The 18,134-nt window shown below is 44.9% G+C and overlaps 1 protein-coding gene across 1 annotated transcript in view; it reads left to right on the forward strand.

Annotated features, from left to right (window-relative positions):
- The window catches only part of map3k22 (mitogen-activated protein kinase kinase kinase 22), a 48,923-nt gene that overhangs the window by 23,171 nt on the left and 7,618 nt on the right, over positions 1-18,134 (forward strand). Inside the window, exons 4-15 of the mRNA XM_061805553.1 lie at positions 2,313-2,422; positions 4,240-4,277; positions 8,182-8,281; positions 9,132-9,248; positions 9,478-9,592; positions 9,814-9,947; positions 12,254-12,327; positions 13,972-14,033; positions 15,771-15,842; positions 16,434-16,604; positions 17,005-17,153; positions 17,626-17,757. Of these exons, the coding sequence (XP_061661537.1) occupies positions 2,313-2,422; positions 4,240-4,277; positions 8,182-8,281; positions 9,132-9,248; positions 9,478-9,592; positions 9,814-9,947; positions 12,254-12,327; positions 13,972-14,033; positions 15,771-15,842; positions 16,434-16,604; positions 17,005-17,153; positions 17,626-17,757 (1,274 nt within the window). The remainder of the gene's footprint in view (positions 1-2,312; positions 2,423-4,239; positions 4,278-8,181; positions 8,282-9,131; positions 9,249-9,477; positions 9,593-9,813; positions 9,948-12,253; positions 12,328-13,971; positions 14,034-15,770; positions 15,843-16,433; positions 16,605-17,004; positions 17,154-17,625; positions 17,758-18,134) is intronic.

The raw sequence follows: 18,134 nt of genomic DNA on the forward strand, positions 1-18,134 counted from the left end.
ATCTGTGCTTTCACCCTTATTTTGCCCGCATGGTCTCTGGTACATAACGTTTGTGGTGCACCCGTATTGACATTTTTAATTCTGCCACAATGAATTAATGATATGTAAAGTTTACCAATATGGTTGTCCGCTTAGCTGCTCCGTCTGTCTGCCTTTTGAACATGGATATCCCTCTTTTGTGTATCATGACCTCCTAAAGAGCCCCACCAATGCGTTGTGAACGTCTGGCCTTTTAATTAGAAAGAATGCGGTCCTTCCTGCCGGTGCTGTCGCACTGTGTGGTGTGCGCTTGGTGTCTGAGCATCAACAAAGCTCCTCTTAAGATTATTAAGAGCACCACTGGCATAATTGCGTCTATTAAAGTCTTGTGAACATGGGAGAGGCCGACGTGGGTGCTATTTCTGCAGCGGTAACAAGTGTTTGACGAATGAATCCTCATGTTTTGATGACAAACGTGTTGTTTTCAGGGCGACGGGTCAAAAAAATTTGACAAAAATTCCAAAATGTTAAGAAATAATACAAAACATTATACAAAAAAATAGGAGAAAAGAAAAAAAAAATTGTGATAGTGAAATCAAAAGTTCGTATCACAGTTGCCATCATTTGCACTTGTGCAATCTAACGAGAGCCAAAGCAAAAGTACTCAAATTATTAAAAAAAAAATAATAAAAAAATAATAATATATATATATATATATATATATATATATATATAACTATACCGCCTCCTGCCCGTTGACAAATGGAATAGGTTCCAGCACTCCCCGCGACCCTCGTGAGGATAAGCGGCAAAGAAAATGGATGGATGTATGGATAAAACTACACATGTGAGAAAAAGAAACATTAGTTATAATAATAATAATGAATATATATTATGCAAAATGAATACATTTTGGGAAACAATACAAAATATTGAATTAAAAAAAAATGTTACTACAATAAAAAAATGAATCATGCAAAAATATTTATTAAAAAATACAATATTAAACAAAAACATACGAAGGTATCAGAGAAAAATGGAATTAAAAAAAACAATGCTCCAAATACTACAGAATATAAGATCCAAATGATCTGTAAATATGCAGAAAATAATAATCCATCCATTTTCTTTGCTGCTTATCCTCACGGGGGTCGCGGGGAGTGCTGGAGCCTATCCCAGCTGTCAGCGGGCAGGAGGCGGGGTACACCCTGAACTGGTCGCCAGCCAATTGCAGGGCACATAGAGACAAACAGCCACATTCACAATTACACCAATTTAGAGTGTCCAATTAATGTTGCATGTTTTTGGGATGTGGGGGGAAGAGGAAACCGGGGTACCCGGAGAAAACCCACACAGGCACGGGGAGAACATGCAAACTCCACACAGGCAAGGCCGGGATCGAACCCTGGTCCTCAGAACTGTGAGGCCAACGCTTTACCAGCTGAGTCCACCGTGCCGCCCTAATGAATATATACATAATACAAAAGAAATACATTTGGGAAAGAATAGAAAATATTAAATTAAACAAAATTACTAAAATATAAAATTAATAATGCAGAAATATTTAGTAAAAAGTACAATATTAAACAAAAGATAAAAAGGTTTTTTTTAATTTAATTAAAAATACAACAGGATAAAAGATCTAAATGATCCATAAATGAGGGAAATAATAATATACAAAATACTATATAAGAGAAGTTTCACTTTAACATACTTCCTTGACACCAATTAGTACTTTCCAAATGAGCCAAGCCTTCTGGAATCTTTGGGCGTCACAGAAAGCGCACACACAACACGGAGTGGCGTTTTTAAGCAAATGGCTGGGGGGGGGGGGTTCTACACAAAAAAAAATGTGAATCGGTGGACTCTGCAAACGTAGATAGGTGATGTGGAACTGTAGAGCAAAACCAGATCATAATTCCCAACACATGATGAATGCTAATTAAGTATCAGTTCACTTGCTTTTTTGAAAAGTGGTGGCGTGGCCGTCGGTGCGTGTGCGTCTTGCGTGGGCGGCCGAACTTTGAACGAGACACGCAATCATCATGAACAATAAAAAGTTCCAAAACAGAAGTTACTCAATGTCAGAAAAATGTCAAGGGGGGGGGCGAGGGGGGGGTGAAAGTATCACCTAGTTGCCTTACCCAGAAACTTCTTTATTTTTCTTTTGTGTGCGTGTACGTTTGACGTCTGCATGCGCAGCGAACTTCCGTTCATAAGTGCCAGGCTCGGAGGCTGTAGTTGAAAATCCACAATGCAGAGACCATATCAATTTATAGTTATAGTTTTACTTCTACCACGTGCAATAATTTGTCCTTTCTTCGGCCTCTCAGATGATGAAGAAGCGCTCAATTCCATAATGAAGGACCTCGCGGCCCTGGGGTGTTGTTACACTCAGCACAACAGCCACAAGCCCAAGACCAGAACCTTGCTGTACAAACAGGTAATCAAGTCCGATCAACCAAGAAACCCCCGTGACGAAACTCGTCATGGTAGTGTTTTTTTTTGTTTTTTTTTTTTTTAACCTTCTTACCACAATATGCTCAGCAAACATGGCTGAAAATGTTCTACAAAGATAGTGGACATGCTCCGTACATTCTTGCATCGGAGGGGGGAATGACATGTCTGCTGGTTTTTTTCGGGTTTTTTTAAAAAAGGAAAGTGTGGAGCCAGTAATCAGCTCTAATGATAAACTAATATTGAGCAAGAACAGTTTCGTGGGGGCGGGCCTCCGCTTTCCTCTCGGCCAATTGGTCGGCGCCCGCTCCCGGTCGCGCCGTGACCTCACGCAGACTCGCCGTCTCCTCTGGATTCCTGCTCCTTCGAGTGACGCGTCTATAAATAGAACTGCCGAGATTGTGTCACGCCGCCGCTTGGTCGGAGCCACGTCGCGTGATGGCGTTATCTGGAATAATTCAGAGGATGTCCAAAGTCCGGCCCCGGGGGAAATTGGTGGCTTTTTCCTTTTTTATTGGCGCACATAGAAATAAATGAAAATAATTAAACTTGAGTACAAAGGTGTTAAAATTCCTTTTGAATTTCCCGTTTTGTGTTGAATCGTCACAGTCTCTGCCCAGTTTTTGTCCTATGCTGCAGTTAATATTTCTATTTGTCTAATGTCCCTAATTTGGATTTTGGTTCATCAGCTCGTCACGTGTTATGTTACGAAACAGTTTGCCTGCAGTTAAAATTGATTTCATACGTCATAAAACTGTGACTTACCGAAACATTTGGCGAGTTTTGGATTCAATTCACGCTACCCATTCCTACTTCCAAGTAAAAAAAAAAAAAAAAAAATCATTTTCACAACCATGCTTGAGCCCCAAAAGTCAGTTTACTGTAGTTGCTGGCATAGAATGAATTTCACACCCGTTCTTGAGTCCTGAGAAAAAAAAAATACTTAAGTATGGTTCAACTTTGTGGCATAAATTTGTGAATCACTTGAAAGATTTCGTGAAAACCCCCCAAAGGAGGAGATCCAGTATCTTGGGGTCTTGTTCACGAGTGAGGGAAGAATGCTGCGGGAGATCGACAGTGTCTGCTTTGATGCGGACTTTGTATCGGTCCGTTGTGGTAAAGAGGGAGCTAAGTCGAATGGCGAAGCTCTCAATTTGCCAGTCGATTTACATTCCTACCCTCACTTATGGGCATGTGGTCTGGGTCGTGACCGAAAGAACAAGATCCCGGATACAAGCGGCCGAAATGAGTTCCGCAGGCTCTCCCTTAGAAATAGGGTGAGAAGCTCGGTCATCAGGGAGGGGCTCACTGTCGAGCTGAGAGAAGCCAGATGAGGTGGCTCGGGCATCTGATTCGGATGCCTCCCGGGCGCCTCCCCGGTGAGGGGTTCCGGGCATGTCCCACCGGAAAGAGACCCCAAGAACGACCCAGGACACGATGGAGAGACTACGTCTCTCGGCTGGCTTGGGAACGCCTCGGGATCCCTCCGGAAAAGCTGGAAGAAGCGACTTGGGAAAGGGAAGTCTGGGTATCCCTGCTGAAGCTACTTCCCCTCCGACCCAACCCAGAAAAGCGGTAGATAATAGATGGCTGGATGGATGGATGGAAACCCACCGAAAGGGCGATTTAATTGCCGCAATAGAAGAGCGTTCACATCCATTCACAAGCCCTAACGAAAACAGTTTAAGTGCATTTGGACAGACACTGATTTCACTCCTTCCGCTCTATGCCATAAAAGTATGAATCGCTTTCAAGCTCCATAACTCTCCTCTGTTTTTTGTTGTTTTTTTTTTTTCTCAACAGGATTTAAGAGTCAAGCTGGAGCATGAGAGAGAAAAACGGTACGTATCCCAGCCTTAACACTTCAGTTCCGGAGCTCTTTTTTTTTGTTGTTTTTTTGTCATGCCTGGGATTTTGTGTCAAGAGAGAGAGGGAGTAATCGCAGTTACATGCTCGAGTAGCGCGAAGAGACGGAAACATTCTCGCGTTGACATTTAGCCGAGCACTTGCATTTCTGGCTCGGGAAGCTCAAGTCTCACGGGATTACGCCGACGTCATACCTTGTGACGGTTGGAACGGCGAGCTTTCAGGAACAAAACAAAAAAACGTCCAAATTGGTTGAATTTTTGAGGCTGTTTGAGTTTATTCAAATTGTTAACCAGGTGACTGATGACCAGTTTCGGGGGCACCCTACCTGCCACCCTAATGAACGGATGTCCATAGGCCGCGAAGCACCCCCTTCATTATTTTTCCATTTGACATCCCGAGACTCCTTCAAGACAAAGAAGGAATCCTCAAAGAAGCACCCGTGGGAATCGGACGAGAAACTTTCTCGAATAATTGTCTTGCCTCGATTCTAAAGCATACAGCTCAGTGCATTCGGCCATCGGTGCGCCTCCAGCAGAAAAGAACTTCACACTGGCGTCGGCCACGTTTTCACAGCTCCTAATTGGTCGCCGGCGAGGAGAGTACGAGATGTCCGCGTACCCGAGTTGCCTTTATTCAGCTGGCGAGCTCGTTTTACGATATTTTTTCCCTGTCGATTTTTTTTTTTTTCTTCCCTGTAATAAAAAAAAGGGCCTCAAAGTTGAGTTGAGACTGCGAGTCCAAAGGTGCAGTTGTAAATTTACACATGATTATTGATTCCATCAGTAAATAAATACAAATATATCTCCATTACCGTATCATGTACGAGTAAGTTTTACTTTATTTTAGTGTACTACACTGGGGTCTCTTTCCTGTATTTGCGTGGCAGTTCCGAATGTTAAAGTCTGACTTAAAATCCAAGCCTGTCCAGTTAATAAAGGGTTTTTACAACAGCCTGGAACAAATGAACCCGTTTCCCATGATTTGGCCGCCGTCCGCCGGTCTGCCTGACTCAGTAGAACCGCGTCGCCCGTCCACAATGGAATCTAATTGGACCGTCTTTCTTTTCATTGGCAAGCGGTTCAGGGCAGGAAATGGGAACTGAGATTTTTTTTTTTTTTTCCCCTCTGGCTTTGCCTCAAAGCCTAAGGAGGAGCACACTGTAGCTCTCTGAATACATACAGTATGTACAGTATATGATTTGACTGTGTTATTATTGTCAGCTTAACCAAAAGATGATACATTTCCTAACGGTTGCTTCACTTTATTTGCAAATTAGTACTCTCAGATACGTACCGCTCTGCGCTCATTGAACACCGTGAAAACCAAGTACAAAAGAAAACTATCTGTCCCAAGATCAAGACAAATTACAGTCAATTATCCAACTACATTTTCTAAGTACAAAGAAATGACCTCTTTCCGTTTGCCAAGGGCGCTGATCTAAGCTCGAAGAAAGCTTTGTTTCTTCTGTACGGAATATTGAAAGATTGAAACGGGAATAACGGAATGATTGATATAGAGAGTTAGATATTTGGGCAAAAATCGGTGGGCTTTCGGGTGATTGCGACTGTGCACGCTCCCCACGTGCTCGCTTCTGACAGGAAGGAAAGGCATATCTGTTTGGAGCAGCATCCTCTAAGCAGCGCTTTATCACACACATCATCTGGGAGTATAAACAGAAATGGCAAGTGTTTAGCTGTGATCTGCAGGCCTGCCCTCTCTTCCCAGAATCCCCTTGTCCAACGAGGAAACCAGCGAGCGCTCATTAAGATAGGCACGATCTCGTCCTCTGACGGGGAAATGACGTGGGCGAAAACAAGGCAGTTTTTTTTTTCTTAAATCTCTTTTTTGTTGTAGAAATCAAATAAATATCAAGATTTCTAAGATAGGCGGACGGCGCCATCTCTTCTCCGACACACACAACTTCCAAAAAAAAAAAAAAAAGATGACCCTAAAAATATCCGAAAGGCATTGTTTTGACATCTTTTTGGGGTGGGTGAGCGGGAAAGCGGGAGTTTTGCGAAGACTCGGCCAATCGGTATCAAACTGTATCAAATGCATTGGCGTCAAGGTGCTCGGACTAAACAATTTGATTGGCTAAGGCGTGTTACAGCGCATGCGATTGTTGTGCGTATTTCCTGTGTGCATACTTTTACCACCGTACTGACCCAAAATGGTGCGCAGGTTAAATCGCCACCGTGGCTCTAATAATAAGCGCTAGTCGGTGCAGAAATGTGAACGAGCGCGTTTCTTTCCTTCTGTTTTCTCAGGCACGTCAGCATTCTTTTCTGTAAATATCTCAGCGTCTCTCTCTCTCGCTATCTTTCACTCTGTAAAAGACGAGGAAAAGACAGACATCCTGCTGCGTTTTGCTGCCGCTCCACTTTTTCTTTCTTTTTTTTTTTTTTCCTTACCACCTCGCTTCCTCTCAGGAAGTTTCCCATCTGCCCATGTGTGTGTGTGTGTGTGTGTGTGTCTGTGTGTGGGTTGAGGCTGGGATGATGAGGGGGAGGACCGATGGTGTTGAAACGGCAGCCAACAGGCACCCTGATTGCGAGTCTGTGTACCAATTTATTTATTTTGGTTGTTTTTTTTTTTCCCCCTCTGCAAGCGTTTTATGTGGCACACTCGCTTACACACGTAGGCGCGTTGCATACGTGCGTTGAAGACAGCGGCTCATTGGTTTGTAATTGCTACTGGTAGCGTAGCATCACTTAGCAACCCCCTTCCACATTCTGACAAAGATGTCAAAACAAAGCATTTTGAATACTTAAAAAGCAGACTTTCTCTAACTTTGCAATTCAAAATGATGCGTTTTGCCTTCTTTTTTGGTGGAGTATGGAAGCACCATCTCCGAATGGGGTGTGTTTCTTTCAACATGCGGCAAAGACTGCTCTAAAAGTTTCCAAAAGGCTTTGTTTTGACATTTTTGGGAGGTTTGGGTGAAAATGGGGTGTACCAACTCAACTGTCGGGATGTTGAAGGGGTGATGTAGATGAAAATGTTTGGAAAAAGACTTGAAAAAAGGGGGCTAGCACATAATCTCGCGTCTCTATAAACTCCCTCAAAACCTTAAAAAAAGTAGAAAATAATAAATAGTAAAAAAAATAAAAAAAATTGGGATACTTTCAAAGGATCCACATTTTGGAAGCCATGCACCCTCGTCAACATCTACCCACCCAAACTCTAAAAGGAATTTTAAAAGAATAAACGGATACTTTTTAGAACATATTTATTTCTTTTTTTTAAACGCTGGTATGGTAGCATTAGCTCACCCTCTTTCTTCTGCCTAAATCTTTTAAAAAAAAGTGATATAACATCCCTCTTGATACTGGCGGCATTAGCAACACTTAGCACTAATCGCATATCGATTAGTGGCAAGGACAGTCGTCTCCCACCAATCGCCACTTTCTACTTTCCCAATGTGCCGCAGCACGTTTTAAATAACGACGAAATTGGAGACGTGAAGCCAGGGTTCCGCTGCAGTCTTTCTCCACGTTCCAAAATAATCGCGCAAATTGAGAAAATGAAAATGTCACCGTAAAGTTAATTCGACATGGCAGGGCACCCTGGGATGTCATACAAAGGACACAAGACATACTCGATATGCAGTTTTACGCTAAATCACAAATGCTGATTAAAAACACAAAAACAGCGGCACCTCAAAAGAATCAATTTCACACAGGTGACTGATTTAATTAATATTGCAATGTTCAACCCTAATTTCGAAAGAAATTGGCTGAAGATAAGGTGTGTGTGGTATTTGTTTAACCGTCAGGCCACGCATTAGTGGAGTGAATGCAGATATTTTTTTTCCCCATTATTCCAATCTGATCATTTTTTTTAATACAGTGTATCGGCTCTTCTCATCCCTCCTAGGATCATTCCATTCCAGAGGCCGCTGAAGATCAAGGAGCTGTTCCAGAAAGTGACCGAGGCCTTTGGTCAGCAGATGGACATGTTCTTCATGGAGAAAGAGGTACCGGTAATTTGTGATATGTTTGGGGGGGGTCACTGCAGAAATGTAAACATTTGGAGGTAATCTATCAATAAGTGACTTTTCATATGACTTAAAAAAAAAATTATAGTATTGTTGATATATGACCCTCACCCTTCCACACACACACAGGAAAATACTGCAGTGATGTATCGCAAACTTCCAGTTAAACTACCGTAATTCCCGGCCTACTGAGCGCACCTGGTTACAAGCCTCACCGAGTACATTTGTCAAGGAAATATCATTTGGTACATTCGTACGCCGCAGCTGCGTAAAAGCCGCAAGTGCCCACATTGAAACACGCGATATTTACAAAGAAAGACGGTACAGAGAAAGAGTTTAATGCTGGTGCTAAAGCTAGTGCTAACATTGGCGCCATGCTAAAGCTAGCGCTAACAGGGCTGGTTAAAATAAAACTTACGGTAAATATCACTGAGACACGCCAGTAACACAGCAGAAACACGCGAGCGCAGCGCTAAAAGGGCCGGTAAAAGCCACTTCCTCGGCACATATATTCCACCAGTCTCATTCTTACCTCTTCCGCTCTTTCGGCCATTCGGAAAAACTGCACAAATTAGCTCCAACATCGCATAAACCGCAGAAAGCGTGTGGGGGGGAAAAAAAGTCACGGCTTGTAGGCCGGAGATTACGGTATAAAGGTTTTACAGGATTTTTATGTCCCCCTCGTCTAAAGATTTGAGGGTCATGAAGGGATCATTCCTTTTTGTCTACCTCTCTGTCCCACTGATGCATTCACATGCCGTCATAATGGAACAATGAAGTCATAACCGAAAAGGTCACGCCGCGTCTTGTTTTGTCGCTCCTTATCAAGATGGTGCTGCCGCTGAAGAGTCAGGAGGACCTGGACCAGGCCGTGTTTTCTCTCGGCTCCAGCATGGTGACCAACGGTCTGCTCAGAATACTCCTGAAGAACCCCAAGAACAACCACGTGAGACACCCCCTCCCCAACTGCCCGAGATTACATGACTTGTTGTTTTATATAGCAACACTAAAAGGCAATAATAAAAGCAATATGAATAAGACTGTTGGCTGAAGTAAGTCATTTCGAGGAAGCGCACTTCCTGCTTCCATGTCATGACGTGCGGATGACATTTCCCGACTTCCTGTCCAGCTTCTTCTGTTCCCCCAAGTCCACCTAATTTTTTTTTCCCCTGCAGTACCTTCAGGTGAACAGCAGGGACAAGCAGAGCGAGATGAGGTCATCGCGGTCGCTCGGCGATCTGAAAGGCTCGCTGCTGAAGGGCTCGGAGAGGGTCCGCAAACACTCCACAGGTGATTCATGTTTTTGTTTTTGTTTTTTTTGGGGGGGGGGGGGGGTCTATCCATTTTGAGCAGGTTATGCACCTCAACCCCCTTAAAAAGTATCTGCGACTTCCATTTATTCAGTTTTCCATTCTTTAGTCCAATTTTTTGCGATTTTGTTTTAAACCTGGAAGCATTTCATAGTCTGCAGTCGGGGAACTGAACTTAACTCTGCATTGGCTTCCACTCAGGTTCCCTCCACACAGGTCGGACGTCTCCTCCCCCCGGGAGCGTCCCCGAGGAGCAGCAGCAGATCGCCCGCCAGGGCTCCTACACCAGCATCCACAGCGAGGGGGAGTTCATCCCCGAGATGCAGGACCCCAATGTAAGCGCGCACCCGCTGGTCCAAAAATACAGAAACCCTCAGATTAAGAAGTTACAATTTGTGTGACTAAGCTGAGGGTATGGATTCGAACTAAAATATAGGCAAAGCAAAGCCCTTTAGATATTTTTAGATCCAGCTGTCATAAAACATCAACATGGTGACAGAGTTGGATTACCCCTTCATCCCGCTATACCCCCTAAGGATTTGGGGTATTTTTTACAGTCTGCTTTCAAAAACCTTTCAAGCAACACATCAACTCTCAACTTTCGCGTCAAAGTTGATGCAACATTTACCCCAGCACACACCCTCACCACATCCCAAAAAATAAAATGAAGCCTTTTGAACACTCTTTAACACGGGGGCAGTGTTTGTGCAACACCTCCCCATGTGCCTCCCATGTAAAAGGTCATTACAATCATCAAATTGGGTCACCTTTATTTATAGTATACAGGCCTTAATCACAAAAAGGGGGAGGGGGGGGTGAGAAGTGGTAATAAAACAGGCTAAAATCCAGATGTCAGGGTGTGAGGCAGGGTGAGAGATCAGTTGTTTACTAGATGTGGTTTAGTCAAATGCAAGCGAGTAGAAATAAATCCCAAACCGAGATTTCCTGTGAAGAAAATAAGTATTTGAACATCCTGTTATATTGCAAGTTCTCCCACCTCGAAACCATGGAAGGGTCTGAATTTTTTTTTTTTGTCGTAGGTGCATGTCCACTGTGAGAGAAAAAACCCAAAAAGAAAAATCCAGAAATGCAGCTGCAAATAAGTATTTGAAGACCTGTCTATCAGCTAGAATCCTGACCCTCAAAGACCCGTTAGTCCACCTTTAAAAGTCCACCTGCACTCCATGTATTATCCTGAATCAGATGCACCTGTGTGAGGTCGTTAGCTGCATAAAGACACCTGTCCACCCCATACAATCAGTAAGACTCAAACGTGTAACATGGCCAAGACCAAAGAGCTGTCCAAAGACACCAGAGACAAAATTGTACAACTCCACACGGCTGGAAAGGGCTACGGAGAAATTGCCAAGCAGCTTGGTGGGGAAAAAAAGGTCCACTGTTGGAGCAATCATTAGAAAGTGGAAGAAGCTAAACATGACGGTTAATCTCAATGGGAGTGGAGCCCCATGCAAGATATCACCTCGGGGGGTCTCAATGATCCTTAAAAAGGTGAGGAATCAGCCCAGGACTACACGACAGGACCTGGTCAATGACCTGAAAAGAGCTGGGACCACCGTTTCCAAGGTGACTGTTGGTAATACACTAAGACGTCATGCTTTGAAGAAAATTGAACTTTTTGGTCATAATTCCACTAACCGTGTTTGGAGGAAGACGAATGATGACTTCCATCCCAAGAACACGGTCCCTACTGTGAAACATGGGGCTGGTGGCATCATGCTTTGGGGGTGTTTTCTGCACATGGGACAGGACGACTGCACTGTATTAAGGACGGGATGACCGCAGCCGTGAATTGTAAGATTTTGGGGAACAACCTCTTCCCCTCAGTCGGAGCATTGAAGATGGGTCATGGCTGGGTCTTTCAACATGACAATGACCCGAAGCACACAGCCAGGAAAAACAAGGAGTGGCTCCGTAAGAAGGATATCAAGGTTCTGGCGTGGCCTAGCCACTCTCCAGAAAATTTTTGGAGGGATCTGAAACTCTGTGTTTCTCAGCTATTTTTCTATATAGATTATCTCTCTCACAGTGGACTGGCACCTACGATGATAATCTCAGACCCCTCCATGTTTTCTGAGTGGGAGAACTTGCAATATAGCAGGGTGTTCAAATACTTATTTTCTTCACTGTAAATCCCAAATTGAGATTTAAATATTTTTACAGAGGTGTAATCACCCCCTCATATCAGGCCAGAATAGAAAATGGTCTTCTCTAGAACCTGTTAGAAGACCTCTACCTGTTTTTGGATACCTTTACAAGAATCTTGACCAAAGCTTTTAAGCCTCACTTCCCTTGAACATCACAATAGACTTGCTGCACCACCGCCACGTCTACCCTTAAATCCCTTTTGAATTGTTCTCCAGCAGTTTTTCTTGTTCACACTGTACATCCTCTCCAACATCCTGACAGAGTTGGTGCAAGCTTTCTCTCCCGCACACTTTCTCAGAAAGCCAAAACAATGCCACTCTGATACTTTTACAGCAGGGTTTCCCAAACATTTTAACCCCATAGACCTGAAACCCAAAATGATGACGCAGTTGACAAAGCCCCTTTCCCTCTGTACTTCCCCTCCAAAAACTGTCTGGAGGTTAACCATCAGGACTCAATTCTTGTCACATTTCAGATGTTGGATCCCTTTGGGAGTGCGGGCAATTCGCTGTCGAGCAGCTGTCAATCCATCGAGCAAGCTCTGGACAGGTGAGCGGTCGCCTCCGTGACGCTTTCAGCTCAAAAGACGTGTTAAAAGGTCAGTCCAGCGCGAGTGGAATTGGGTCATTTTTTTGCTGTTGCTATGGCGACGTGACTCTTTATCTCAGTGCCCGGATTCCATTGCCATTATCATTAGAGGAGAGAGAGACGGGACACGAGACTGGGGCACTAACGAGGGGAGTGAAAAGGGAAAAGTGAAAAAGGGGAGGCTCGGAGAGTGAGCGAGCCGCGAGCGGCGAGCGGAAACGGCTTCTACCTGCACGAGGCTTATCTGGGCTCCAGGCTGTGCGAACAATGGCAGGAAACCGGCGCACTGGAACTTTTCCCTGCGAGCGGGCATGCGTGCCCCCTTATCCAGGGTCTCGTGGCCCCCGCGACGCCCAGCGGTCAGCAGAGACGTCACGCTTCTCTGATGGGTCAGCCGGGGGGAGTGACCCAGAGAGCGACAAGCCAGATTTAGTGGTAAAATATGATAGGGGGTTGGCGCACCGGCAGAAATCCTACGCATGCTGTCTTTCTCGAGTCGAAACAAAACCTTATGGATAGTTTAAGAGGAGTCTTGGTGAACTTCTTAACCTACGCATTCCCTTGAACATTCTGACAAGACCCTCGAAAGTCAAAACAAGCCCTTTTGGGTACTTTTGGAGCGGTCTTCAAGGTCGTGGTACAGAAGGAAATGATGTAGATGGAGCTCAAAGTGTTTGAAATCGATTCTATTCGTATATTTTTTCGATTTTGAGGGTTTTTTTTTAGCGGCATGGTGGTGCAACTGTAGAGCGTTCCCTTCACAGTTCTGAGGACCAGGGTTAAAGTCCTGGCCCCGCCTGTGTGGAGTTTGCATGTTCTCCCCCGTGCCTGAATGGATTTCCTCCGGGCACTCGGGTTTGCTCGCACATCCCAAAAACTGGCATTAACTGGACACTCTAAATTGCCCCTAGGAGTGATTGTGACTGCGGCGCGATTGGCTGGCAACCAATTCAGGATGTACCCCGCCTCCTGCTCGTTGACAGCTGGGATAGGCTCTAGCACTCCCCGTGACCCTCGTGAGGATAAGAGGTGAAGAAAATGGATGGATGGGAGTTTTTTTTCGAGCGGCACGGTGGTGCAACTGAAGAGCGTCGGCTTCACAGTTCTGAGGACCGGGGTTTTCTCCGGGCACACCGGTTTCCTCCCACATCCCAAAAACTGGCATTAATTGGAGACTCTAAATTGCCCCTAGGTGTGATTGTGACTGTGGCTATTGTTTCCATGTGCCCCGTGATTGGCTGGCAACCAGTTCAGGGTGTACCCTGCCCTCCTGCCCGATGACAGCCGGGAGAGGCTTCAACACTCCCGTGACCCTCGTGAGGATAAGCAGATGAATGGATGAGTTTTTTTTCCACATTTAACACGACCTTATATGCTGCCTGCTCATCAAATCTAATTGAGGACGTTGTTGTTTCAGACATTAGTTAAGACCCAAAGCTTTGTAGTGGCACCACAAAAACTTTTTTTTTTTTTTAAGAACTCTGCTCGACTCAGGAGCAGCTGGAGCCAGACTGCGTTTGAAGATAAGGGCAGTTCGAGGGGGGAAAAAAATGCGAAAGGAATAGCAAATGATTTTTCTTTCTCCATCTCTTCTTGTCGTTGCAGCCCGCCGTTCTCGCAGAACAACCGCGACAATAATTACCTGAACCTCAGCTATGAATACAAAAGTGAGTTTTGCGCTAAAATGGCATCCTGTGCTCTCTCTCTCTCTCACTCTCACGCTCGCTCTCTGGGAATTAGCTGGAATGCTGTTTTACAAGTCAAAGTTTAGCATGCAAGCATAAAAGTATTTTATATTGAATGAAATTCAAGGAAAATTCAAAGGAATAGATAAATACATTTGTATTTACAAAGAAGCAAAAGTACAATATTTTCTTAGATGACACAGCACATCAATTACACAGTTTTCTGCTATTTTCTTAACTTCGCCCTACCTTGAAGGAATGTATAAAGAAAAAAACGGTGCATGTACTTTTCTCCCGTAAAACAATGAGACGCAGTATTGGTCTGAATGTTCCAACTAGGAGGGTCTCCATGGCACGTGCTTGAACACACACACACACACGCTTGCCTAATGTAAATCTCTGCCTGTTGAGCGCTGCAGTGTTTGTTTATCATTCCCTGTGAGTCAATTTTTCCCCTCCATTGCGCCGCCAAACACAAAAAATAACTGCGTCGCTACGGGAGACGGCCGCAAACACAAAGGGGGGGGGGGCGGAGCGGACGGGACAAGCCGCATCATCTGACAGCTGCTTCCAATTGCCTGTGGCTCAGCGCTCTTCTGCTTCTCGGGTTTACGTCAGTGGTCGTCCTCCACCTGCCTTGGGTTACTGCCTTGGGGTTGGTGCTAAAGGCTAGGCTAGCAACGCATGACCTCATTTTCCGACGTGGGAACTCCATTCCTGAATTCTAGAAACACAATGCACCAGCTTATGTTTGTCTAGAAGCTAGCTGCTAGCTTGCATGTCATTCGAATAGGTAGGCGCCGGGGTTACATTTTGCAAACTCAAGGACCAGGTAGCAAGTTACTTGCTACTGGGGCAACAAGCTACTTCAGCGACTCGGTAGAACTAGTGGCAAACTAGCGGAAAACATTCTACAGGAGTGCTAGATAGTTAGTGGCTATCTCCTGCAGTGACCAACCGGTTAGAGCTTAGACTACTCAAATGAATGGGGATCTTACATCTAGCTACTTGCACAAATAGCTACTAGTGCCACAAGTTACCAGAGCGACTAGCCACCTAGATAGCTATTCATGTGACAATCTGCTAGACCAACTAGGTACCTAGCAGATATCTAGTTATGACCTCCATTAGCTTGCGGCTAGCTAGGTATTCCCTCCAGTGGCTCGCCATTAGCTATGCAGTTTTTCCAATTGATTTTCACTCCAGAATCTAGCTGCTAACTAGTAATTCGCTCCTGTTCCAGTTGTTAGTTGCTTCAGTGATTAGTGGCGCTGGTACCTATTTCCACCTTGCTAGCAGGTAGCTACTAAGTCAGTAGCAATAGATTGTCTTTTCAGTACCTACTAGTTAGTTGACAGCTAGTTCATTGCTGCAGTAGCTAGCCGCTCCGGTATCTATTTGCTTCGGTAGCCAGCCACTAGCTTGTTGCTCCAGTAGCTAACAGCATGCATCCTACTTGTTCCAGTAGATTGTCACTTGTGTTACGAGCCATTAACTTCATACTCATTTCAGTTGATTGTCGCTCCAATAGCTTGCTACTGAGGACTTCCCTTACGTCGTTGCTCCAGAAGCGAGTCTTTCCAGTAACAGTTTGCTTCAGTTGCTAGCTGCTAGCTACCTTGTCACTCCGTTTGCAACACACCGATGGCCATTCTTATTTCTCTTTCTCTCACCTTCATTTTAAACTAAATTAACACCATCTTTTGTCTCCTCCTTTAGGTCGCCACGGGAAAGGCGGAACTTTTCCTCGTCAGTTCCAGTTGCCCAATCGGAGCAAAGACTATGGCGATCGTAAGTATAATGATAAACATATAAAATTAGCCGCTCTTGCCATTCTTTAGGGGTAGTATAAATTAGGACCGGCGTAACGGCTTGATACTAGAGAGCTATCAAATTAAAAATAAAAGAGGAACAGAATATCCTGTTTTTGGCAGTGCGTGTACTGTGAAAAGGGCTATTCTTGTCTCTCTGTGTGAAAGTGGACACGGTTGGGGGCAAAATCTGACCTTTGCTGGGTTATGCGTTAAAGGAAAAGTCAGCAACAGAGCAGAATCTTCGGGCTCTGATGCTGCAATTTGCTCAAACTGCGCGAAAGAGTGTCCAGTCTTTTAACAGCAAAAAAAAAAGCAGCGAAATCCTGGCTTTAAAGAGCAGCTTAAAAAGGGCCTTTCAGCCACTTAGTGATTTACATTTCCCTCTGTTGAACCTCAACACGTTTTAAAAACACAGCCGTCCTGGCTTCCCTTTAGAGAGGAAGCCGCGCTGCCAGGGAACCGGAGTGTCTCCGCTTGGCCGAGACGCACCTGTAAAGCAAACACGTACACAGCTGTATCCCCACACATTAAGAAATTGTTAATATGTCCAATTCCTCTTTTTCGGCAGGTCGCAGGACACTTCCGCGCAGCTTCATGCCGCAGGAAAACCTCTTCCAACTGGTTCCCTCCAGCCGCACGCGCAGCTACAACGGCGACGGTGGCGGCGGCCTCCAGTACGGAGAGCTAAGAACGCTGGGACGCAACGCAGACAAAAGCTGTCAGCGTGGAACTGCCAAGTGTAAGTTTGTTCTCCTATTTAAGAAATGTTTAATCACCGATAATGTATTGTTTTATTTGGCTTAACAGGAAATCATAATCTTAAAATGCTTTTTCTAGTTAGCGGTTACTAGTTGATTCGGTACTGGAGTAACTAGCTAGCTAGTCGCTGAGTAATTTATACAGCACATTAAACGACTGACTAATAGAGCCACTATCTAGCTAACCTAGCTAGCAGCTTCCGAATAGAGTCATTATTTAGTGAGTAGCTTACTAGTTATTGTGTATTTGACCAGCAGCTAGCTAAGTAATAGGGTGATTAGCTAAGGGATGTTAGCTACTGCAACGACTAGCAAGCGGCTGCGTGCTGGAGCTGCTACCTCGTATTCATGCCGAATGTACTGCCGTCGTCGTCTCCTCAGCCCCGCGGGCGCCGGTCAACTGGCGGCAGGGGAAGCTGCTGGGGCGCGGCGCGTTCGGCGAGGTCTACCTGTGCTACGACGCCGACACGGGCCGTGAGCTGGCGGCCAAGCAGGTGCCCTTCGACCCCGACTGTCAGGACACCAGCAAGGTGAGTGGACAGACATGATAGCGCGCCAAAGTACTGTCTATTAGAAAGAAACCGCGTTGTCACTTGACTCGCGGCTCTGACGTCGCAACTTTGTTAGCTCTCTTTGTGTTTGTGACATTCAGTCGAAATACTGCTCATTTATATAATTCCAGAGATGGTGTGCGTAAAAAGAAAAAAAACCAAAACATGCCTTTCCCATCTACAGTTATGTAAATTTATGTTCTCATTTGACCAGTCAATACTCTTTCCAGACAGGTGAATTTCTAGCTAAAGTTAGCATAGAAGTAAGCCTAAACCTTCAAGGAACTGCTACTTTAATACACAGAGCAGCAACACTTCCAAAATGAGCATGCAATAATACTCACAGGAGTATATTTTCCCTTCACTGTGGGAACAAGAACTGTTACCCCAGTTTAGGGGTGCGGAACGTTATTCCCCTTACTGTACTAGATATCCTTATTTGTGCGTTTAGGAGGTGAACGCTCTGGAGTGTGAGATCCAGCTGCTGAAGAACCTGCGTCACGAGAGAATCGTGCAGTACTACGGCTGCCTGCGGGACATGGAGCAGAGGAAGCTCACCATCTTTGTGGAGTTCATGCCTGGGGTGCGTGGATATAAACCAAACAAAAAAAAACAAAAAAAAAATGTTGTAATCCCAGAAGTAAAATGTCACGTATGTCGTCGTCTGCCGGAGACGCTGGCGGAAATGTCAGCGGTTGTCCTCAAAGGTGCTTTATGTCAACCCAATTGCTCGCTTTATGGGATTATTTTTCCCAAAGAAAGAGGAAAACTATCCATCTGCCTGTTTTTAATATTGACCGCGGCACCACTTTTATCGCCCGTCTCGACATTTACGCCGCAGTGTGCTGCCAGATCAGGCGATAACACCCCCGCCGCTCCGTTAGGTGCGATATTTTAACGGCTAAGATGTTAAAAAGGGGCAGCTGAGCTCGTGGTTAACGCATTTGCCTCACAGATTCT

Source organism: Syngnathoides biaculeatus, chromosome 19, assembly GCF_019802595.1.
Source record: "Syngnathoides biaculeatus isolate LvHL_M chromosome 19, ASM1980259v1, whole genome shotgun sequence".
In the NCBI taxonomy this organism is placed as follows: domain Eukaryota; kingdom Metazoa; phylum Chordata; class Actinopteri; order Syngnathiformes; family Syngnathidae; genus Syngnathoides; species Syngnathoides biaculeatus.